This window comes from Nematolebias whitei, chromosome 21, assembly GCF_014905685.2.
Source record: "Nematolebias whitei isolate Nwh7 chromosome 21, NemWhi1, whole genome shotgun sequence".
Taxonomy (NCBI): domain Eukaryota; kingdom Metazoa; phylum Chordata; class Actinopteri; order Cyprinodontiformes; family Rivulidae; genus Nematolebias; species Nematolebias whitei.
Genome location: NC_056518.1, coordinates 28,871,476 through 28,895,987, shown reverse-complemented (window position 1 = coordinate 28,895,987; position 24,512 = coordinate 28,871,476). Strand labels below are relative to the sequence as shown.

General features: G+C 40.8%; 3 protein-coding genes across 3 annotated transcripts in view; 1 reads left to right on the top strand and 2 right to left on the bottom strand.

Moving 5' to 3' along the window:
* scfd1 (sec1 family domain containing 1) overlaps positions 1-3,342 on the bottom strand; it is a 32,414-nt gene extending 29,072 nt beyond the window's left edge. The window contains exons 1-4 of the mRNA XM_037695148.1: positions 3,276-3,342; positions 2,067-2,137; positions 1,573-1,661; positions 858-948 (exon numbers count right to left, since the gene is read on the bottom strand). Of these exons, the coding sequence (XP_037551076.1) occupies positions 858-948; positions 1,573-1,661; positions 2,067-2,137; positions 3,276-3,306 (282 nt within the window). The 5' untranslated portion in view covers positions 3,307-3,342. The remainder of the gene's footprint in view (positions 1-857; positions 949-1,572; positions 1,662-2,066; positions 2,138-3,275) is intronic.
* A 3,293-nt stretch (positions 3,343-6,635) lies between these two features.
* On the bottom strand, positions 6,636-17,691 carry g2e3 (G2/M-phase specific E3 ubiquitin protein ligase). The gene is made up of 16 exons (XM_037694792.1): positions 17,643-17,691; positions 17,303-17,400; positions 15,891-15,992; positions 15,579-15,703; positions 13,907-14,075; positions 13,601-13,707; positions 13,118-13,234; positions 12,104-12,228; positions 11,914-12,007; positions 11,670-11,840; positions 11,410-11,558; positions 9,436-9,620; positions 9,183-9,355; positions 8,776-8,815; positions 8,491-8,662; positions 6,636-6,961 (listed from the first exon to the last, which is right to left on the bottom strand). The coding sequence occupies exons 1-16, from the start codon at positions 17,689-17,691 to the stop codon at positions 6,666-6,668; spliced, it is 2,172 nt and encodes a 723-aa protein (XP_037550720.1). The 3' UTR covers positions 6,636-6,665.
* A 5,516-nt stretch (positions 17,692-23,207) lies between these two features.
* The window catches only part of ehd4 (EH-domain containing 4), a 22,211-nt gene continuing 20,906 nt past the window's right edge, over positions 23,208-24,512 (top strand). The window contains exon 1 of the mRNA XM_037695069.1: positions 23,208-23,636. Coding sequence (XP_037550997.1) covers positions 23,407-23,636 — 230 coding nt within the window. The 5' untranslated portion in view covers positions 23,208-23,406. The remainder of the gene's footprint in view (positions 23,637-24,512) is intronic.

The window sequence follows — 24,512 nt, the reverse complement described above, 5'->3', positions numbered from 1 at the left end:
CACACACACACACACACACACACACACACACACACACACACACACACTTCTTTATTAGTCAGTCACTTCCTGTCTGTGTGTCAACACATTTTTTATTTTAACTAATAAAACTTTTAAACTCAGTCTAAAATCTGCCTGATTAACTCTTTAATGTTGTGACTTAAATCGATGATGAAGAAGAAAACTAGATTTTTTTTATTAAAACTTAAATGTTTAAATAAATGTATCAAAACAAGTATTTGATCTTTAAATCCTCAGCTGATAGTTTTCATAAAAAAATAAATGATTAAGGAGTTAAATATTTCAGTCAGTTAATCTAAATAAAATACTTATGATATTGTAGAACTTACACTGTTGTACGTTAAACGTTTAAGTTTAATTTTAACAGCAAAAGATGATTTTCAGTTCAATTAACTTTTTAAGTGCAGCTCTTTTTTTTTTTTTTTTTTAAATCAGACGCTCTTTGCTTCTCGTTTGTTTCAGTTTCTTTAGAAAATGAAAACACCTTTAAGTTTATCAAACTTCCTGTTCGACCCGTGGCCTGCAGGACTCCGCTCACGGTTCACAGTGGATACATTAAGAATAGTTTGTTTTTTAAACTATATTTTTAAGTGATAAATTAATAGATGATCAATCCTACCCTGCTGTTAGCGCCTCCTCCCTACCTGGTTTGTTTTTCTGTTCCTGTGAGAGTAGTTTGTTTGCATCTAGCTGGAAACATGGATGAAGGTAAACACACACCTGCTACACCAAGACAAAAGCACCTTTATTTACTTAATTTCCCTCCTCTCATCTCCACACCTTCACAAACAGAAGAGTTCTGCGGTCAGAAGATGAAATTAAAAATGTGGGATCACCTGGCAGATCCTGTCGATGTTCTCCTCTGTGGGCATCAGAAAGTAAACAGCAGGAACATCTGGAATAGGATCTCTGTCAGAGTGAAGGAGCCTGCAGGAACACGGACGGCTCATTAAGATGCTTCAACAACCTCAAACAGACAAGGCAGGTATTACTCAAAGAATCAACAAATAAAACTTGTTTTTTTAATCCAAAAAGTTTTATTATTCTTTAGTCTGGTATTTATTTGTTGAATATTGAGCTACAGTTTGGTTTGGTAGTAGATGAGAGTCATTGTTAACACGTAATCTAAGAGCTGATAGATCACACGAGATCAGGTTTGACCAAAGTGGCTACAATCGTCTCTTCTCAGCAAAAGGTTTTAGTTTAAACTAAGGAATGAAAGGTGATGGGCGATATGCATTCATCAAAATAATTTAAAAGTCAAAGTTTCTTTATTTGTCATTCGCACCACATGTGGTTCGTGTAGTGGAACGAAATTTTGCACACAGGGTCTCAAAGGCTTAAAGGATTTCTGCAGCAATTTTTATTTTCCACCTTCTCGCTCACTGAAAAATGTTTAGGTCTAATAAATGAAAAGTCCAGCAAGCCTTTTGAGCACAGACAAGTTTGGATAAATATTTTTTAACTAATAAAATCCAACTGTTGGCTCCCAGCGTGTACGCCTAGCGTAGCAGAAACAAAACCTCGCAGCAGTAAACATGCACGTCTTACAGGTGCAGCGTGATGCCCATGTCTCGCAGCTCTTTGACAGACAGCAGGGGGGAGATGATGTCCTGACCAAACCGGTCGTAAATCAACACCTGAAGTAAACAGAAACACGCCTCTCACAGTCAATATGTGCTCAGACAGATAAGAGAATTCAGCTGTGTGTTCGTCTGAAAACAAGCATTTCACTAGATTAACTAATTAACTAGGAAAATAAACCTGAGAACATTTAACAAATTTTCATAAAAAAGCAGATTTTATATGGAAATCAAAACATGTAATTTGGTTTGAGTCAAAATCCACTTTCCATCAAACAGGAAAAAAAAAAAAAAAACAGTTTGAACCCCATTTTCTCAGCATAGTCAGAGTAAAAGTGGTGTGTAAAAGTAACAATCCTGCCTTTGTTTCATTGTGCGGCCATTTTTGTGACTTCAATCTGATCATGCAGGGAGGCGTGTTAAAAAGAGTGACGAGGTGCATCCGCAGGTGTCAAGTTTTACCTTCCATACGGGCTCGGCTGATGAGTTTTTCAAAGGAGGAGTGTTGAAGTTCAGCATGCGCTTTAACGCCACTGCAGAAACAAAAAAAGAAATATTATGAAGACAAAATGTTCAGCTCATTTTGCAGATTCCTTTGCTAGTTTGCTAATGTTTTTGTCTATTGTTTAGCAATTTATAACCATCTGATGTTTTGCCATTTTAGCTTTGCTATTGCTCATTTTAGCTACATTTGCTATTGTTTAGCCAGAGTTTTGCTAACCTTTTAGGCACTAGTTTACAAACTTTAGCAAAAGTTTAGCTAATTTTAGCTTTAGCTAGTTTTACCTTTTAGTTACAGTTTTGCTCAATTTAAGGTTTTAATTCATTTTAAGCTAGTTTAGCCAATTTTAGCTAAATTTGATATTTTGCTCATTTAAGCAAAGTTTTACGTTTTAAGTTTTGGGCAGCAGTTTTGCGGATTTGATTTTTTTAGCTACTATTTTGCTACATGTCTATTTTTTTTAGCTGTGGTTTTGCAAATTCTGACTATGTTTTGTTTTGCCATTTAGCCTTTAGTTACAGTTTTGCTAGTTTTAGCCAAATCTATCTCTTAGGTTTTGAAGATTTTTAGCTGTATTCATATATTTTTTAATCACGTTAACTACATTTGGCCAATTTTATTGTTAAGCTGCAGATTTGCTAATTTGATCTTTTAGCTGCTGTTTAATGTTAGCTTATATTTCAGATTAAGTTTAAAAGATTTGCACGTTTTCAGAACACAAATTATAAGAAAATAATTTACACAATAATGTATTTTAAAGGTTTTAGTTAAATATTTGTTAAATTATCCGACACACTGCAGCCTGTGGGTAAAACCGATGATTAAACTAAAGATTAACCGTTAGCAGCAGGCTAATCTCACTTAGCTCGTTCCTCTACTCCGGAACAACCAGTATGAACAGATATTACCTGCTCTGTTTACTGTTAACATCACAAAGTGTTTCAACCAACAACTTACTTAAGGAGTTTGGTTGTAGAGGTTCAACGTCAACTGAACCCGGACAGCTAGCTTGTGTAGCTGGCGGGTTGTTAGCCGGTTAGCGGCTTAATACGGTTAAATAAACAACCTTGGTCAGACCCGGGTTCGATAAGGCCTTGAGGCGTTCATTACAGCTGCTTTCTGCCACTGACAATTACCTTTACGGAAGAAAATCTGTTATTTTCACTCACCTGTCTGCTTCTCTCGGACAGAGGCCGCCATGTTTTATGTTGATGGTGATGACGAGACGACTGACGTGGCAGCTGCCCATTCAAAGAGCAGTGACAGTGAAGAGGTCTCACTCTGACGATTTTTCTGTGCACTAACTGATGATGAAGAGGCTGTTTGTTTATTTGTCTTGTGCAGGTTAACACAAGGTCAACATTGCAATGAAATGTTCAGGATGAGAAGAACCGATTTGATTCACGAAAACACAAGACATACTAAAGTATGCAATAACAGATACTATTTCTTAACATGTGACTCTTGGCCTGTCATTGTGTATCTGTTCCTCTCAAACCCAGCCGGTCGAAGCAGATGGCCGCTTGTCCTGAGCCTGGTTCTGCTAAAGGTTTCTTCCTCATGAGGGAGTTTTTCCTTTCCACTGTTGCCTTCATGCTTGATCAAGATGATAGTTCTGCACTGGCGTTAACTTCAAAGCAGTCTGCTCCTCAGTGTTAACTTATTATATTGTATATATAAATGTTTCTATTCAGTGCTCTGAGACGACTTCCGTTGTGACTTGATGCTACATAAATAACCGAATTGAAATTGAACTGAATCAAAAGTACAAAATAAAGTACCAAAAAGTGAAAAAGAAATATATTTACAAAGTTCAAAAGAAATATAGAAAATAACAGCATGGTGGACTTGGTGCAAGTAGGATGAATTAGTATAAATAAATATTTCAGGTAGCTTAAATGGGCATGATATATATTGCAAATAGATAACATTTACTACAGGGGTTGTGTGACAGGTTATTGCACAGGTATGAAGTAACATTATTGAGATAAATGAATTGTGATGGTGTGATGAAGATCTCACTTCTTCGCTTTTAAGTAATAAGCACACGATGAAGAGGTCTCACTCTGTTGGTTTTTTTGACCACTAAACTCATCATGAAGAGGTCTCACTCTGTCGCATTTTCTGTACACTAACTGATAATGAAGAGGTCTCACTCTGTCGCATTTTCTGTACACTAACTGATAATGAAGAGGTCTCACTCTGTCGCATTTTCTGTACACTAACTGATAATGAAGAGGTCTCACTCCGTCGCATTTTCTGTACACTAACTGATAACTGTTTTTCATATACTAGCTGGATCGAGGTCTCACGCTGTCTTTTTTTTTGTACACTGGCTGGTTTATAGAGGTCTCACTTTGTCACTTTATCAAAAAAACTATAATTATTTTACTGTAATTTTTAGGCCTACAACTGATTAAATTTAGGATTCAACCCAATTTAAGATGGCCATAGCTGACCTTAAAAAAACCATAAATGGCAATATTTCAGTTAATTTTACTGACATTGAGCTAAAATATGTTGTGGTAGTAGCTGAGAGTAATCCTCAACCATCTGAATGCTACTCATTCTGTGAAATGACTCTTGTAAATGAGTCCTCGACGCTCAGTGGGATTAACCTGTCTAAATAAAGGTTGAATGAAAAAAAAAAAGTGTAAAACTTTAGCATAACCTGCTGGAGTCAAATCCCTGGATCTTAATGTGACATCACAACATTTACAAAGGTTTGACAAAAACAAGAATTCCTTTATTTCTCCGCAGAACATGAACTTTGTTTAAATCTCTGACATGGAAGGAGGACTTGTTATATCTCAATATGATCACAATTTATTCTCTTTTTTTTTCTTGTTTCCACCAGTTCGGCTTCATCGGTTGTCACACCATCTTAAAGTCGTCTCACATTTCTCCCACTCTGACTCACGGAAACTGAGGAAAATTCGAAACTCCGAGACTATTTTGGGAAACATTTCTCAAAAATTCTCACAACACCCTGCAACTCAGAGGAAACTGAAAACCTTTGGCAAATTTTTGAGACGTTTCGGAAAGTCCCGCACAAAACTCCTTCGCAATTTGTCTCCATTAGACGCAGCCAGGTGACATTCAAACTGACCTTGAAATAAAACAGTACAAAGAAAATCACCTGTTAATATTTCACCTGCAGGAAGGACAATAAGTGCTTGTTTGGGTAGCTAAATGTGGGGGTACAAGATCTACACTAAACTAAATATGGGTAATTATATTTATATATTGATAGGAAAATTTAACTAGGGGTAAGAACTAATAAAATCATTTGCCTCCTCCTGCTCCTTAACAGAACTAGATCTTTCTTGTTTGTTGTTGTATTTGTTCTTTTTGCCGTTTCTATTTTATTATATAGCCACGGTATCTGTGACATTATTATAATGCTTTTCTCATGTTTCATGTCCATTTGTTTAGTTTTGTTCAACAAACTCTAAACACATTTAATTTCACCAAAACTTGTTTTCTTGTGAGAAAGTTTAAAAAAAATAAAATAAAAAAAAAAATAAATATATATTCTTTGAACTGATAAGTGCTGAAAACATTTGGCTCTGATCAACAAATTCCTGTTCTGGATCATCTCCATGTTTTAAGACGAAAACACCAGGTCAGCGCGTTCTTAGTTTCTGAACAATCGAACTTTTTCAACGTTCACAGCAAGTTACAAAACACTTAGGATTACTGGTAAAACATAAAAAAACCATTATACGTATAAAGATATGTGTTCACTACAGACTGACTTATACGCTGCTAATTCCACAAATGTTGCAACGACTGCAAATCTCAAACTAATGTTTTATCAGAATGAAAAATAATAAGCATATCAAATGTTTAAACTAAGAAAATAACTTTAAAAATAAAAGGTAATTTTAAATGTTGATGGTAACAACACATTTTAAATGGACTGAGGTGAAGTGGAGAACTGCTGAGGCCAGGCGGGTCCAAATCTGAAGTTCTGTTTATAAACCATGGACCCTCCGTACTGAAGAGGAGACGGACCATTCGGCCTGGTATCAGCTCACAGGTCAAACAGCTGCCTCTCCGATGGTATGGGGGTGCATTAGTGCGTCTTAACATGAGCAGCTGACACATCTGGAAAGACTCCATTAATGTAGAATTTCAGAACATCTGCTCACATCCTGCAGAGAAGATCCTAAATGTTTAGACTGTTAGAAGAGAAGATGTTTCATGGAGGAAACATGAACCTGGAACAACCGTCAAATAAAACATTACCAGATTCCCCACCCCCACCCCCTCCACCCCTCAAAATTTTGTGTAATTTCTTAAGTTCATTATGAGTTTATGTGAGATTTGCGGATCGTTGCGTTCTGGTTGTATTTACATTTTACACGACGGCCCAGTCATTTTCAGGGTGTAAAACAAAAAACAAACTTTAAAACAAAATCCAGTAAACCAAACTGACTGAGAACATGTCAGGGGCTGCTTCAGCATCAGTCTTTGTCATAAAAAAAAAAAAAAAAAAAAATGGACGTTTCTCTTCAAAAGGGTTACATAAAGGAGTTAACAGGAGTCGACTCCTCCTACTCCAGCTCTGAGGGGAGGAGGTGCACGTGGTGGCTGATGGCCTGCTCCATGGAGCTTTTGAAGGCCTTGTAGGTGGATTTGACGGGTAAGAGGAGCGTGTTGGACTCGGGCTTGCTCTGAGGGAAAAGCCCCTCATCGCTCCACTCCTCCGGCTCTTCTGGTCCAGCTCTGGGTGAGGTGGGAGTGTGGAGGAAGGAGATGGAGGGAGGAGGGAAGAGACCGATGGATGGAAGCTTATCGGCTCCGGTGGAGAAGCGAAGGACGTCCATCAGAGAGATGGAGCTTTTTCCAACTGAGGAGAAGGAAGGAGCTGATTAAATTCATGAAGCAAGAGAGGAAGCACGTTTACAAAGGCTGCGTTTTAACGAAGCAAAACGTTTCAGTTTCTTCACTGATATGAAGAGGAATTTTAATAAGCACAAATCAATGAGACATTTTTTTTAAAAACATGTCCAACAATTTGTGCACACGTCTGGAAAATTACAAACGCGTATGGTAATCCAAACAATCTGAGCGAAACAAAACTAAACAAGTGAATAAAAAATAATTCCTACGTGAAGATTTTTACCTTCAAACTAAAAAAAAAAAGGTTCAGGGTCGAAATCGATCGAATCGAAAAGGTTCCAGAGCCAAAAAACGGTTTGTTTTTTGTAGATTCGCTATATCTTGGTTTTTCAAAGTAAGACTGGATATGACACACAATTGGCTGATTGATGGATGAGCCGCATGATCAGCATGGAATTTTTATTTACAGTGAATTACAGTCGTTTATCGCGGGGAATCCGTACCCTGAAGCAGGAAGTTTGTTCTGCAGCTCTAGGCTGCACAAGTGTGCAGCAGGTGCTAAATGATTTTAAATAATTTATTTTAAATAAAAATTCCATGCCGACCGTGTGACTCATCCATCAGTCAGCCAATTGTGTGTCATGTCCAATCTTATTTTTAAAAACCGTGATAGAGCGAGTCTATGATAAACGAACCGCGAAGTAGCGAGGGACTACAGTATTTTAAATTATTTAGCACCTTCTGCACAGGTCGGTGTGCAGCCCACAGCTGCAGGAGAAGCTTCCTGTCATGTGTCACATCTCTGCTCTGCAGAGGAGAAGTGGGCGTGGCCAAGAGCTGAAATCATGACATTCTGTGCTCTTTTAAAGCGTTTAGAGTTTAGAAATATTGTTTAGAATATTACAAGAGTATGGGAGGGGTTTAAAACTCATTTATATACACACACAGATATATATATATATATATACATACATGCTTAAATATTACTACTTACTACTTGTACTACTACTCCTACTTTGCAGTTTTTCACTTATCGTGAGGCTTCAGGGTACGGACCCCCCGTGATAAACAAGGGACTACTGTACACGCTAAACAATAACAATGTAAAATAATACGGTGTACAAAACAGCAGCCAGAACATGAGTCTGTTGTGAGCATATGGGTATGAATATAGCAACTTATGAGTAAGAATAAGCTGCAGTTTTTAAAAGTGAAGACAAACACAAGCAGGTTTATGTGTTTTTACTGATAGGTGGTGACATATTCCTGAAAGACGTAAAACAACCGCAGAAACGTAGGAATCAGAAGGGAATTCAAACGAGCCTTGAATGCAGAACGTTCGTTCCTCGGGAGCTGAAAAATCTGGTTTGTGCACAAACGCAATCTAGTCGGAGCGCATCCCACCATTTATACATTGAAACACTTTCCAAAGTGAAAACTGTTGCTTTTTTAGGCTTAAAAAACTGTATGTAAAAATAAATTTTGGTTCAGTGAGTTTGTACGAGACCAATTTCTCTCTTCAGATGAACTCCCTACCTTCACACTCGAGCAGGAAGTGTCTCCAGAAGGTGACGACGGGCGTCTCCCGCTTCAGTTTGTCCTCCTGCTCGGAGAAGTTGACGGTGAAGAGCGAGCTGAGCGTCTGAGCCGTGACGTGCTCCGCGGTCTGGCAGAAAACGCCGAAGAAGACGGACGGGAAGAGCTGAACCTGGAGCAGATCAGGCTGCTTTAAGTTGTGGTTCGGTTTGGACAAGAAAAAGACAACACGCAGCGGTGTGAAGGTTTTTGTGTCGTTGCAGGAAAAAAGGAGGTTAAAAACACCTGATCAAAGACGCCCAACGTCTGCAGACCCTCCCGAAACCTGCAGGACAAAAACAAACAAACATTATGATACAAACCAGTCTGTTAGCAAAATATCCAATGAACCACTGGACAAGCTTTACTAAAAACCTTAATGTTCATCTACAACTGATTAACATCTGGAGTAAACTAAAGCCAAGATGGCCGCCACAGCTAATTCTCCTGATTCTACGCAAAAAATGGCTACAACATACTAACATTTACAGAGATAAGTTTATGTGGTAGTAGCTGAGAGTCGTCCTCAACACAAGATCAGAGCATTAGCACATTTCCTGAGTGTAGCTGTGGCGGCCATCTTAAAATGACGCTCTGTCATGAAAGGCGGCGGGCGATATGCATCCCTTAAAGAAAACGTTAGATTATTTTACCTCTGCAGGGGGAGCTGCATCCGGGTGATCATGGTGAAGCTGACCAGGTCCTCCACCAGCGCCTCTCGCTCCTCCAGGCTGCTGATTGGTCGGTTGCAGCCGGCCAGCTCCAGGTACTCCCAGCTCTCTGCCGCGGCTTCTTTCAGCTCCTCCACAGACCTGGCCGCCGCAATCTGAAACCATTTACACGAAACCGCTGCATTTAAAATGTCCGTAATGTTGGTGAGGTCATGTGACTCGGTGCTGCGCTCACCCGCCTGACTTGCTGGGTGAAAGTAGTTTCAGACGTCATGTCCCTGACGGTGAGGGGGCAGTTGGCTGGGTAGTTGAACAGACACTGGTAGAGCGCGTGAGAGAAGAACCCAACATGAGGACCGTCGTGGACCAGAGCCAGAGCCAGCAGGCAGCCGACGTCGAAGTACAGGTCGTCACGTAGAGCTGGGGAACGAACAGGTTTTACTCGATTTGACACGCCAACGTTTGTGAAGGAAGACTTGAGGTGTAGGCTTCAGAAAGTCCTCAGATCTTGCTTCAATTAGATTTTCCTCTCATTGTTTTACACTCAGTCAGTACCCATTTTCAAACAAACGTTTACAACACTTTTTAAATTTAATAAATAAATATCACAGTTCACACATTTTTGCATCAACACTGAGATCCCTGCTGAGATGCTTCTACAACAAAATTAGTAGCAAATTAAACTAAATGGACATAAAAGACCCCAGAAGGCCAAACCACAGGGTTAAAGGAACTTCTAACACCATCGCCACAGTGAAGCACGGCGGTGGCAGCATCATGGTGCAGGGTTGTTTTTCAGCAGCTGGGACTGTGAAACTGGTCAGGGCTAAAAGAAAAGCTAAACATCCTGTTCTACAGAACTTATGTCAATGTGAACATTATTTCTGAGCAACACTGTTAAGCAACAAGAGACGGAGAATTCTCTGTGGATGTCCTCGAGTGGACCAGTGGGTTCCCTTGAACGTCTCTGAAAGTGGCTACACCAATCCCCAACTAAACAGACCGAGCTGTAGGGGATTTGAGACGAAGAACAAAGACTCCAAAGACTTTTATAGACAAAAGAAAAAAACAAAGAGCTCTGTGTCCCTTGACCAGACATTGGTTACAGGGGCCCCACCCTGAAGCCAGGCATGGGGGCGGGGCTTGTTAGTGAGTGCCTGGTGACCGGGTGTCTAGGCTCAGCCCGAACGAGAAACATGGGTTTGCCTTCCTGTGGGCCCACCACAACATAAGGGTGTCCATAAGTTCACTTGGCCCTAGGTCGTAGATCGATGATTGACTTCAGTCGTGTCATCTGATTTGCGGCCGTTTGTTTTGGACACTTGAGTGAAGAGAGGAGCTGAGCCGTCAACTGATCACCACCTGGTAGTGAGTTGGATCAGATGCCTGTCAGACCCAATAGACCCAAACGTGTAGTGAGGGTTTGCTGGGAACGCCTGGCAGAAGAACCCATAAGAAAATCTTCAACTCACACCTCCGGGAGAGCTTTAACCGCATCCCAGCTGAGGTGGGGGACATCAAGTCCGAGCGGGCCATGTTCCGCACCTCAGCTGAAGTAGCTGTCTTGAGCTGTGGCCGCAAAGTTGTCGGTGCTTCTCGCGGTGGCCATCCTTGATCTCGTTGGTGGACACCCCGGGTTAAGGAGGCTGTCAAGCTGAAGGGAGTCATTTCTGGCCATTGGCTGGTGGAACTATGGAGGCAGCTGAGGAGTACCGGAGAGCCAAGCGGGCCGCAGCCTTGGCTGTAGCTGAGGCAAAAGCTCAGATGTGGGAGGAGTTCGGTGAGACCTTGGATAAAGAGTCTTGGTCAGCCCTGAGGAGATTCTGGCAAACCATCAGGCGGCTGAGGAGAGGAAAGCAGCTCTTTACCAACACTGTGTTCAGTGAAGGTGGGGTTCTGTTGACCTCAACCAGTGATGTCATCGGAAGGTGGAAGGAATACTTCTCAGATCTTCTCAATCCCACCAGCACATCTTCCATGGAGGAAGCTGAATTGCGGACTTTGGGTTTGTCGGTCCGGCTGAGGTCGCTGATGTAGTTTTGGGATTCTGAGTTTACATTAATGAGGAAAACAGAATTTAAATGACCATAGAATCACAACTGCATAAAGTAAAGAAGGTCTGAATTATTTTGAAGGACGCCCACCGGTCCATTAGACATAATTTATTAATTTACTGGCACATTCTTCACAAACAACTAGGTCTTCCTACCCTGAGAGTTCAGTGTCAGATTTTTTGATCCACTTGGACCCTCAAACACCACAGAATCCTGGATCTGCTGAATGAGAAGTTTCAAGAAGTACTTCTTGGCTGTGTCTTCGTGGCTGCTGGAGAACACAGTGTTCTGCTCATCTTTGAACCTGAACAAAGACGGTGGACACTTGTGAAGAAAAAGATTTAATAAAAAAAACAAACATCCAAACTTGGGTAAATTCTTGCTTTTTCTTGTTCTTGTTAGTTTGTATTCAGACCTGATGGACAGAAGGTGTGTAGGGTCGAAATCAGTCCTCCTGACCAGGTCTAGACCAGCAGACAGAGCTTGGTCCCCATTCACCTCTACCTGAACACTGGTGTGATGGAGTCGAGGAACTAAAGACTGAAGGAGCTCCTCAGGTGATCCAGGTTGAACAGGTGAGCACGCTCTGAAAGAGACAGACCCACTCAAACCCAGTCCTGCAGATGATGGCAGCTGGTCAGAGCGTTGGAGCTGCGTACCTTTTACAGCTGATGGGAGAGTCGAGCGAAGACAGGTGGCGTTTGGACAGGAAACTTCTCCTCTGACCCTCCTGAGGTGAGGTAACCAGGGATGCTGGAGGAGTAAACGACGAAACGGTTAGCTCGTCTTTGCACCAGTTTGTAAAGCAGAGGAGATAAAACTGAGGAGCAGGGAACGGATCGCTCGGACCTTTCCCGTCAGTAGCGTTTGTGCAGTCCGTGCAAGCCCAGTCTGTGGTGTCCACCTGTAGTCCTGAGCACTTTCGGTGAGTCCCTGTGGACCCACACAGGCGACACCGAATCAACTCAAACCAGCTGAAACAAACACAGGAAGAAAAGTGAACCAATTCTTGTTCCTCAACTAGTGAAGCTTTTAAAGACAGCGAGAAGAGGAGCAGTTGGTGTCCTCCACACATCAGCTCAAGGTCAGATTTATTTAAGGTCATGTACGGATCACAACTGAGGGAAATGTTTCAGCACTGAAGGTGTGGCTCTGAAACGTCACAGCTTCTGTCCTTTCAGAGAAGCATTCTTCATCTGATCGCACGTAGTTGTGGCGTCCCACAGGGATCCAATGTATCCATAAGCCATGGAGTCCAAGGAACTGTCTCCATTGACCTCCAAGACAGGATTAAATCGAGGCACAGATCAGAGGAAGGGTCCAGAAATGTTTCTGCACCACAGAAGGTCCCAACAAACAGTGGGACCTTCTGTGGATGGACAAACATTTCTGCACCATGTTTACCACACAGGCCTAATGGGTGGAGAAGTAATGGTTCTTCTAGAAGGTTCTCCTCTCTTCACAGCTGGAGATAAGTCAGAGTGACCCTCAGGGGCTTGGTCACCTCTCTGACTAAGACACAGTTGTTCAATGACGATTCTGACCGGCTGGGTTGAAGAGTCCTGGTGGTTCCAAACTTCTTCCATTTAACAGAGGAAGTGGATCGCTGGGCTCACTGGGACCTTCAGTGGTGCAGAAACATTTCTGGACCCTTCCTCAGATCTGTGCATTGATACAATCCTGTCTTGGAGGTCGAGACACTTCTTTTGACTTCATGGCTTGGTTTGTGCATTGACATACACCGTCAACCATAAAAACTTTGGTTCCAGATCATGTCCAGTCTCCTGAATCCACCACACGTGGACTCACATTTCAGACAGTTTATGGTTTGAACTTTGTAGCCGACAGTAGAGGATCACGTACCCGGTCTTGGCACAGTATGTGCGTCCGTTGTTGCAGAGGCATGTGAGGGAGTCACAGCGCCTGTGCACTTCCAGGAGTTCTGAAAATGCATTTGCCTCCAATTCCCATGATGCATCTCTGCAAAGGAAAAAAAAAAAACCAGGAAATCTGATTTAGGCATAATGAAAGACCTTATTTTATAACAGAAGCATCACCTTGAAAGGATAAGCTCATATTTTAAAATCTAATCTGCAATCCTTTCAGCTGTTCTCTCTTCAGGGGTCACCACAGCGAATTGTCCTCCTCCATCCCTGTCCTCTGTCCTCATTCCAACAATGTCCTCTCTAACTGCATCTAAATCTCTCAGTTTTACAGGCCTTCTTCTTGGTTTAGGCCTTCATCTCACTCTAAGTCTTTCCTCTTTGTCTTTTTATTGAATCTAATCTGCAAATTTTGTTTTAAACTCGGGAGATTGTAACAGTGTAAGTAAAATGATGGTGTTACCTCTCTGGGATGTAAATTCCCATCCTGAGCATCTCCTCCTGGAAGTCTTCTTTGTTGTTACAGAGAGTGCATCTGAAGAAGAAGAGCCCAGCGCTTTGGGCCTGACGCTACAGATACAAAACACAAGCAGGAAGTCAGTGAGAACAATCATTATCTTCAGGGTTTTAATAACAATATTATTATTATTATTATTATGCATAGATGGAGCAGGTTCTGTAATCTTTGCTTTTCTCCCTACAGGTCTAACTGAAAGCGTCAATGAAGGAACCAGTCAAGTAAAATGTGGTTTCATGTCACATGTTCCACCTGCACACAGTCTCTGTGGAACCAGCTGGCATGGCAGGACGGACACTTGAGGATGGAGTAGGACAAAACTGGGTCGATGGAGTCCAAACAGACGGAGCAGGACTGAGGCAGACTGAAGTCGGACCCCACAGTCACAGACTGGGAGGGGCTGTGATCCTCGCAGTAAGACCTGCACACAAATACATCATGATGTGTTTTTGAAGATTTGAAGTGTAACAGAACACGTCCTGCAGTTTAAAGCTTTGAACTCCACATTCTCCAGGTTAGAAGTGAGAACGCCTCTGACGGGAAGAGAAACGTCTTCTACTACTCAACAAAAGTTTAGTCGTTTTGGTTTTAAATTTTAATTTTGGATTTTCCATGCCCTGGATGACTGAGAATCTACACCAGTATTTGTACTTTACTAACCTGAGCAAACAAATATTTCTACTTTTATAAAGGTGCATCAAAGCACTTTATTACTATTTATGTTAAGTTCTTCCATTTCAGTAGCCAGTTTTTATTTGTTAACCCTTCTGTAGCTTGAAAAAATATTTTAGTTACTGTTCTGCTAATGTTATAATTTAGCTACTGTTGCAATTGTAATTTTTAGCTACTATTTTGCTAGTTTTAACTTTCACTTACTGTCCATATTAAGTTTTAGGTACAGTTCTACTAACATGAGCTTTAAATTACTATTTTGCCAATATTAACTTTTAGCTGCCAAAACTTTTAGCTACTTTTATGTTAATTTTATCTTTTATCTCCTGTTTTGCTAGTTTTAGCTTTCATCGAGAGTCCTGTTTATTTTAGGATTATGGGACTGTTTCCAATAATTTTAGTTTTAGCTACTGCAATTTCACCTGTTAGCTACTGTTTTGTTTTATCAAGCTTGTAGCTATTTTTGTGCCAATTTTAGCTTTCACCTACTGTCCTGATGATTATTGGATTCAGGAACTGTTCTGCTAATTTTGCTTTAGCTTCTCAACACCCCCCACCCCACCCCCAGAGGTCAGAGGTCACACCCAAACTCTCATTCACTTCCATTGGATCAGAGCTCAGATTTTTCCTTTCCAAACAGGAAGTGAAGGTTCAGCTTAATTTATCTCCATCAATGAAACATAAAAATTAACATGTCTGCCCATCAAACGCTTCATCGGTGTAAAGTTCAAGAAGTCTTTCAGTACGGCTTTTAGTTTTCACATAGCAATTGTTTGTTTTGAAGTTTACTTTCTGCTGGTCTTATTAAGCGTGCCATCAGGGATTGACAGACACAGGTATGTGGTTACCGTGGTGACCCTAACAGCCACTGGCAGCAGTTTTATTTATTATTTCCTTTGGTATTGTCTCTCTTTACTCCTACAATATAAACATCGAACCTCTGCCATTTTAGATTATTACAAAATAAAAGTGCTGAATTATTGTCAGGCTTTAGATTCAACCAAACTTTCCAGTTTTTCAACATTTAATATTTAAATTGCATTAACATTATGTGAAGCCTGTGCATTGATCTAAAATAAAACCTTTAAATTAGTTTTTTTAAAGACTTTTCTGCTTACAGCTTGTGCACAGTCTGTGCGTGCTCTGAGACCAGACTAGTAGACCACAACTAGTCCGTCTCTGTGCAGACAAGACCGGGGGTCTCAGCATGATAAAGTTAGATAACTAACAGTGTCTTGTTATCAACACTCACGGAAACATTTCGGTAAACTGCGATATGAACTTCTTTTTTCTGCCGCAGGGGAAGTGCACCATCTTCCTGCAGTTTCGGACATAACAGCCGACGCACGCGCCCTTCTTCTTACAGCCGCAGCAGACCTGGACCACACAGACAGGACTGGCTTAGACACGACATTGAAACCCATCCCCACTGCGATATAATAATCATGGCATGCTCCAAATAGGAAATGTATGAATTTAAGATGTGTAGTTGTGTAATCCTGCTGACTGTCCTTGTTTAGCCCTGGTGAAAGAACAAACAGGGCTGTAAAAACAACGAACTCACCAATCGAGCCGACCTTCGGATCTCATGTTTGATGTCCTCGATCAGAAATCCAAAGACGCCCTCGTCTTCCTCTCCTCGCTGGAAAACTCCACACGACGTCAGCTGAGGCAGCAAACAGTCAAGATTCATTTACCCTCTGGTTTATACACAAATTATTTTAATTTAATGTAAAAACACCTGAAGTTTGTGGTTGTTTTGGTCAAACTGAAACAAATCCATCATCTGCAACCATTCAGACAAACAACTAAACTCATCAATACCTGTGGATTCTGATTGGTCATCTAAACGAAGCAGGAGATCAATCACTTCATTGTGCTCTGATTTGATAAAAGTCTGTAACAGTCAGCGGTCCAGTTCAGAACCAACATTTAGTCTAATGAGGTGAATGATCAGCAGGTCAGAGGACTGGAGACAAACAGAGACTCTAGAAGTAAAGATGGACACAGGTTCAGCAGTCTGTCTAAAACTAGAGGAACAACTTCACAGTAAAGTTCCAGAACAAAGACTTTAATCTCCATCATCTCCAGTTCATAATCTGATCCACAGATTAGAAGAATCTGAAAAAAACTGAGCTCAAAGGACGAGGCCCTCAGGGGCCACTGCAGTAAAACCAGGTCTGGTTCTGTTCACACACAGTTCATCCACAGGTGCTGCTTAAAGCTCTATCAGGCAAAGAAGAATCCAGATGTGAACAGAACCAGAACCACTGCCATTTTCTCTGGACCAGAGTTCATTTCAAATGGATTGAGGTGAAGTCCAGAACTGTTCTGTGGTCAAACAGGTCCCAAAGACCACAGACCCTACATCTTCTGCACTAAAGAGAGGGACCATCCAGCCCGGCTCACAGGTCCAACAGTTGCCTCTCTGATGGTATGGGAGTGCATTAGTGTCTCTAACATGTGCAGCTTACACATCTGGAAAGACTCCATCAATGCAGAAAAGTACCATCAGGTTTTAGAACATCCGCTCCATCCAGCAGAGAAGATCCAGAACCAAAGGACAGCTAGAGACCACCATCAGACCAGAACGGGATAACAATCCCTTCAATAACTGGTCTCATCAGATCCTTCTAAACCTCCAACAACTGGTCTCCTCGAGTCCTCCTGAACCTCCAAAAACTGGTCCATCAGGTCCTTCTAAACCTCCAAGAAATGGGCTCCTCAAGTCCTGGTTGTTTACAGACTGCTGTCATCAAAGATGACCCTGGTGGAGCTGGACAAATCTGCCCGTAGGACCACCAGAAGCTGCTCCGAGCTGGGATTCATGGAGAAGGTTTTAGGAAATAGACATTGATTGAACAAACTCTAAGATGGACATTAAAGACATGACCGGTGCAAACCCAGATGAAGAGCTTGCCGGAACATGTAAGAATCCAGATGTTCTGAGGAGGAACAAACCTCCCACAGGCTTACCAAACAGAAGTAGTGGACCGACATCTTGTGCTCCTTGAGTTTGACCATTTCTCCAAATAAGGCTGGATCATCATCACTGAACCTGCACAGAGCACAGCCTGGACACAAAACAGACCATATCCAGTTAACAAAGCCAAGGACCTCCGTTTAGCCTCGCCTCTTCCTCCGACACAGTTGGCAGCGACAAATAAACATCATTCATCGTCTAAAAAATGCCATGAAAAGTTGGACGTTGCACAACAGAACGAGCATTAACGATTTTTACATGATCACAGTTTAGGTTTTACGTCAGCGTCCTTCACTATTTCCTCAGAAGTTCATTGAAGTGCACGTCACTCACAGTTTTCCGTGGGCTCAGCAGCAACCTTCGACCTCCTCATCTTCTTCATGTTGGCGTCAATCAAACACGCTGGAGGACGACAGACACCAACGATTCATTCAAACTCTATTTGTTTTCATTCTCCAATCACGGCACACTTCTTTTACAAGGATGAATCTCTTGGTCAACGGCAGATTTTAATTTATAAAAAATGTTAACCAAGAAGAAAAAAAGGTTTTGTTTTTGTACCATTGAAAAGCCAGAGATAAACTCTGTTAGCTTACTAAAAGGCAGCAATCTTTTATGATACTATGACCAATTTCACCATTTTCAGATAATCCAACTTTGTAGAAGTTACAATTTCTATAGTAAAATTATAAAAACCTAGTTTTTTAGTGAATATTAATAACCTTATTTGACGTTAAATTAAATGTGGAGCTAAATCGGTTATCTTTTTCCATTGCAGGAGAACTGTTTGGCAGTAAACTACCGTCCATAGAGCTGAAACAAGGAGGAAAGGTTTTGGTAAATTTCTGGAAACTTTCCATTGGAATTTATGAGAAATAACTGGAATTTGAGGTAACTTAGATAAACTGCATCATAGGGATATTCAACTGGCAGCTTGTGGGCCACATGCAGCTCGGGTGGCGGGGGAAGCTCAGTACAGCCAACCAATGAGTTTATTTACAAAACTACATTTTAAACCATTAAATTAAATGTATGTCATAACAAAAACTGCTGGACATTCAGCCCGAGCTGTTGGCTTTCAGTAACTGTGACCTTCTGAATGACAAAAATATATATGTAAACATTTTGTTCCGTCATGGGCAGATGGTAAGTTTTTATTTATTAAATAATCTTTATTTAAGCAGGCAAAAACCACTGAGATCCCAGATCTCTTTTTCAAGGTCCTCCAGGGCCTGAAGGCAGCCTAACAGGCATGTTTCTGGACTGTCGGAGGTAGCGGTCAGGCTGATGATTTTTGTACTGTTAATGTCTTATTTCCTTGTCCAGTATGGATGTTTTATGTGTCTACTGACTGTGAAACTAATTGCACCTTGGGGATAATAAAGATTCTTGAACTTGAAACTGAACTACCGGAGAAAACCCATGAGGAGAACAGGGAAACTCCACACGGAAAGACCACAGGCCCAAAAACCGGGGACGGAACCCAAGACCTTCTTGCTGCGAGGCAATATGCTAACCACTAATCCACCGTGTTGCCCAAGTTTAACACAAAGGTTATGAAAGTAAATAATTTAATGAGATAATTTGCATATGATGATGTCACTGTGTCACAACCATTTTGGATCGTAACATTTGGAGAACTTCTTTCAGCTGTTCCTTCTTCATTGGTCTCCACAGAGTCCACCTTCTCTGTCTCACTTTGTCCTCTGTCCAAAAACCTCCATGTCCTCTCTAACTGCATCTATAAATCTCTTTCTTGTCTTTTTCCTGGCAGCTGCATTTAACGTCCTTCTACCGATATACCCAGTGTCCCTCCTCTGGACATGTCCAAACCATCTCAGTTTGGCCTCTCTAACTTTATCTCCCAGTTGTTCAACCTGTGCTGTACCTCTGATGATCTAATTTCTAATCTTATCCATCACTTCTAAGGAGAACCTCAACATCTTCATTTCTGCTACTTCCAGTCCTGTCTCCTGTCCTTTTGTCCATGTCTCTGTCTCCAGACTAAACAACATAGCTGGTCTCACCACTGTCTTGTAAACTTTTCCTTTGCTGACACTCTTTTGTCACAAATCTCTCCTGAAACTTTTCAAGAACAATGGATTTAACCGTTTTAGTGCTTTTTTTTGTTGATGTCATGTTTTTTACGTTATTTATTTTTTTTACACTTATGTACACAACTCTGAACAAAAATATTCATGTTATATGTTGTATTTAGGCAGCACAGTGGCACAGGTGGTAGGGCTGCTGTCTCTCAGCGAGCAGGTCGTCCCCGTTCAAATCCTGGTCCGGGGGCCTTTCTGGGTGGAGTTTGCATGTTCTCTCTGTGAATGCGTGGGTTTTCTCTGAGTACTCATTTTCCTCCCACAGACCAAAAACATGCATATTAGACTGATTGGTAACTCTAAATTGTCCCTAGGTGTGAGTGAGAGCGTAAATGGTTGTTTGTCTCGTGGCCCTGTGATGGACTGGAGACCTGTCCAGGGTGTCCCCCGCCTCTCACACAGTGGCTGTTGAATATGGGCACCAGTGACCCCTGAGACCCGAAAAGGAAGAATAGTAAATGGACTGTACTTATATAGAGCCTTTCTATTTTATCAAGATACTCAAAGTATTTTACACAACAATCTGTGTCCTCATTTACCCATTAATCAGTGCTTTTATCACAATCATACACCTATGGGACACACATCGAAGGCAATGAGGGGTTCAGTGTCTTGCCCAGGGAAGCGGGTAAAGATAATGGATGGCTGGATAGACGATGTATTTATGCTTATCGTAATTGTGTCCAGATAAAAACAAAATGAAAACCATTAAACTACAAAGCTTTGTGCAGATATATTTAAAAATCCATGCTCATGTTTAAAATTTTAGGTTTAATCCTTTTTATTTCTATAAAATCCTGGTAATTACCATGGAAAGCTTCCAACTTGCAACCTCACTGTTAACTAGCAGAATATGTTTTAAATGCACCAAACAAAATTAATTTACACAAGCAACAAATACCTAAATGACATACACAAGGTTTTTTTAGCACAGTTCTGGTGATCAAGATGAATGATAAGAGTTTTTAAAATGGAGAAGTAATAAAATAATTAGTTGTTTTTTTAAGGCCAGACATGTTAATTGTTTTGAAAACCAGACATTAATTTGTAAATCTTTTTGTGTCGGATCATTCGGCGTTTCTTCGGGTAACTTACATGGAGAGCAATAATTAAATAAAACAAAAGATTCAGTTTTATAACTCGATTAAAATCTGCATTATATTAAAATACTGATCATATAAAAAGAAAAAACTAGTACACCGAGTTCCTATTTCAACAAATATAATCGTTAAAACGAACATTTAGCTACGTCTCGCTAAGTGTTTTCAAACGTTGTAAAACGAAATAAAATCTGCATTAAATGCAAAAAAATAAGATAAAATGTTGTTCCAAAAACTTACTTTACGTTCGAAAGAACAGAATGTTAGTTTATTTCCATATTTACGTCCTTTTTGGTGAATTAATTCCGTAAATTCCTTTGTTTACTAACGCCATTAACTTTTAAATTTCCCTCTTTCAAAACAAACGAACATTTCCGGTTCCGGTTCTGTAATTATCTTTTTTTTTTTTTTTTACACCAAAGGGCTACCGATAGCACATTTTTATAAAAGATTCTGAATTTAAGTTTTATAAATGATCAATTATAATATAATAATAATATATAAGGTTGTATTTAATATTGTTTTTTCCGAAAATTTTCTTCTTCTTTGTTGTTAGGGTAGCTTTTGTCCTAAAAGGTACTATAGCGCCCCCTGCTGGATTAAAAAAATGCTGACTTTCTGGGAAAAAATCTTTTTTTTGTCAAAAATCTGCGTAAACATAGGTTTATCTACATTTTCTGAACTCTGTCTTGTGGAAATAAAAACACACATTTAAAACTTTGCAATGATAAAAAGTAATTTAATTAATGGCACTTACGCTTGATTATGTATCCACCGTGATAATTGTTTTTATACCAAGGTAAGAAGGTGTCTTGGTGGTGGCAGGTTGCTCTGGTCAAAGGGTTTAATATTATTTCTGAGGTTTCTGGAGGGATGGCTGTGGGGGTCTCAAGGGCTGACGATTTTTCAGTAGTCTCTGGAAAGGTAGTCGTATAGTAGTCATTTGAGTGGTGGACTAGTAACTGAAGGTTATTGTCGTTGCACTCTTGGTTGCTCTTCATTGTAAACCACAAGATGATCAATGGTGATTTTAGGTTTGATCACACCTTGACTGTCTTGCAAATCAACACTATTGCCACTGATGCCAACGATAAAGTATGGCCCAATGTAGTTTGGATCCAAATTCCCCCCTTTCCTCTGCTGGCTTCTCACATTTAAACACCACACTTTCATCCACACATATTACTTGTGGCTTTCCCTTTTTTTATTAGTTTATTTTTCTGCTTTGGGGGCAATTACAGCCAGAATGGCTTTGTCACATTTCAAAGTGTTGTCAGTGACTTGTTCCAAGATGATGTCCTCAACACTGCTGTCCACTTTTGAAAAGTATTTAGTATTATTTTAAATCACTGTGATTGTTGTATATGAAACAATACACGTTAATGTTTCTTCAGGTCTCGCTTGTAAATGAGTCCCCAAGGTGCAATGGGATTAACCTGTATAAATAAAGGTTGAATTAAAAAATATGTTGGTGACTCAAACCCACCTTGTACTCATCTGGAATTTCACTTGGGTATCTGGCTTCTCTACCAAAAGTTAAAAAGTATGTTGAGTATTTGGTGGTAACTTGTTTCTTTGTTTTTAGGCCAAATAGAACTACATCCAAATGTCTGTCCCAATTTTCTGGTTTGTTTTGCACAAGGTCGCAAAGTGCTCTGAAATTTGAATTGACAAAATGATCTCAACCACACGATGAAAATGTAAAAGCAAGAAAAACAAAGTAAATAAATCCTAATTTTGAAAACTCTGAATGGTAGCATCCATTCTTTCTACCAGACCATTGGTCTGTGGGTGGTACGGGGATAAAATACTTATTTTAATCCCAAGAATGTCACTTACTTCTTTATTGATGTGGTTCAGAAATAAGATGTTAATAAAACATTGCTTTAAATTTTTTTTTTAGAAGCTATGCAACATGTAAATTTTAATTTGTAACACATTATACCATATATGGATTGGATGATCAATGGTCACCATTGAGCCATTCACCATTCACCATTCAGCCGCCCTGATTGGATGGACCATCATGCATCAGGACATTATACCATAATATTTATCTGACTTCTATATTTACATCTCTACGTATGTATTATTATTGTTTAGTGTATATCTTAGATCCTTGTATACTGTTTCTTTGTTATACTTCAAACTATTGCTATTTTGAGTCTAACTGGGACCTTGAGAACATAAGTTTCGTTCCACCTCGTGTACCACATGATGTGAATGAGAATAGTCTCCTTCATGTCATAATAAGATTCTCAAAGGATTTTTTTCTTAGTATCATAAATGTGTCTTAATATTATAATCCAGCTCCTGCTGCTATTAAACGTTGATCATGTGCTGAAATGGTATTTTTTATTTTATTTTATCCCAGATGATGATGACGCTGTTTTGAAGTGACTGTAATCTGGGTGTTGTCGCCCTCTAGTGGCGCAATATGAATACTACAAGTACTTTGTGTGTACACAACTTTTTTATTTTTTCCATAAATGAAAAAAAAAAAAAAAAAAAAACGTTTAAAAACAAATATCTGGATCTGAGTTGTTACTAAGTGTTCCAAACGGTGTGCACTTTTCAAACTGTATCATGTGGCAACTCAAAACATAAATATTTTCAGCTAAACGTCCTCACTTTTCCTGAGGCAACAGGATCGAGCTCCTCCTCCTCCCTGTCCAGTGGGGCGAGCGGTGACGTCACGCAGGGCGGTGCCCGCAGGTAACCACATCATCAGGGGGCCCCCCACAACACAAACAGCTGAGCACAGAGGAGACGCTGTCGAGCAGCAGGAGGAGACAGAGGAGCAGCAGGAGGAGAAGCGCCCCCCCGCGCCGCAGCCGGACCGAAGGGAAGGAAACGTCCAAAGAGGGAAGTTGGAGTCGGAGCAGAGGCAGCATGTTCAGCTGGGTCAAACAGGAGCAGGGTGGCCGCAACAAGGAAGGAGAGATGTACCAGACGGTGACCGAGGGCCTGCACACTCTCTACACCAAGAAGCTGCTGCCGCTGGAGGAGACGTACCTCTTCCATGACTTCCACTCCCCGGCCCTGGAGAGCGCAGACTTCCAGTCCAAACCCATGGTGCTGCTGGTGGGCCAGTACTCCACCGGGAAGACCACCTTCATCAGGTACGGAGCCGCCAGCTGGGTTTATCAACAGGTGGAAGTCTCTCCATCACTAAAGTTTGGAAACATGTGACGTGTTGATTTAGTTGTTACACCCAGAGCTCAGCTGAGGGGATGGTGAAATGTTTTCAGTAGGTAGATGGGTGGATGCAGGGCCGGATGAAGGAGGGTGTGGGTCCCTGGGCCAGACCTACTTTTGGGGCCCTACAGACATTATTTTTCATGCATACAAACACGTTAACTTTAGGTTTCTAGTAAACCGTCAAAGTTTAATCTTTTAAGCTGCTCGGGCCACAACTGGATCCTAACCGTTTCTGTATTTGAACTCAAATGAAATAGTTTAAAAAAAGATAAAAGGTCAGAACATCAGCGAGTCAAATACATAAAAAGCAACACTGCAGGGATCTCAAGGTCACACAGAGCTAGATCAGCTGCAGCTGCACAGCTTTGGATTGAAAAATGTGTTTCAACTTGAGATAAAAACTGCTGACGCATTCATTCCTTTATGAAAACTAGACTGACCATATATGAAGAGCAGCTTCTGCTACACGGACCTTAGAGTGAGGCGAAGACTGAGAGTACACCTGAAACTGAGAGTACACCTGAAACTGAGAGTACACCTGAAACTGAGGCGAAAACTGAGAGTACACCTGAAACTGAGGCGAAGACTGAGAGTACACCTGAAACTGAGAGTACACCTGAAACTGAGAGTACACCTGAAACTGAGAGTACACCTGAAACTGAGGCGAAGACAGAGAGTACACCTGAAACTGAGGCGAAGACCGAGAGTACACCTGAAACTGAGAGTACACCTGAAACTGAGGCGAAGACCGAGAGTACACCTGAAACTGAGAGTACACCTGAAACTGAGGCGAAGAC

What these genes read in the sequence shown, in the direction of transcription:
- g2e3 (XM_037694792.1), bottom strand. Translation starts at nt 17,691, where the DNA reads ATGAAGAAGATGAGGAGGTCGAAGGTTGCTGCTGAGCCCACGGAAAAC. An exon ending in CAGTTTACCGAAATGTTTCC is followed by an intron (nt 14,076 to 15,578) that starts GTGAGTGTTGAT and finishes ATTTGTGTGCAG; the next exon opens with GTCTTACTGCGAGGATCACA. An exon ending in CGTTGGGCGTCTTTGATCAG is followed by an intron (nt 8,663 to 8,775) that starts GTGTTTTTAACC and finishes GATCTGCTCCAG; the next exon opens with GTTCAGCTCTTCCCGTCCGT.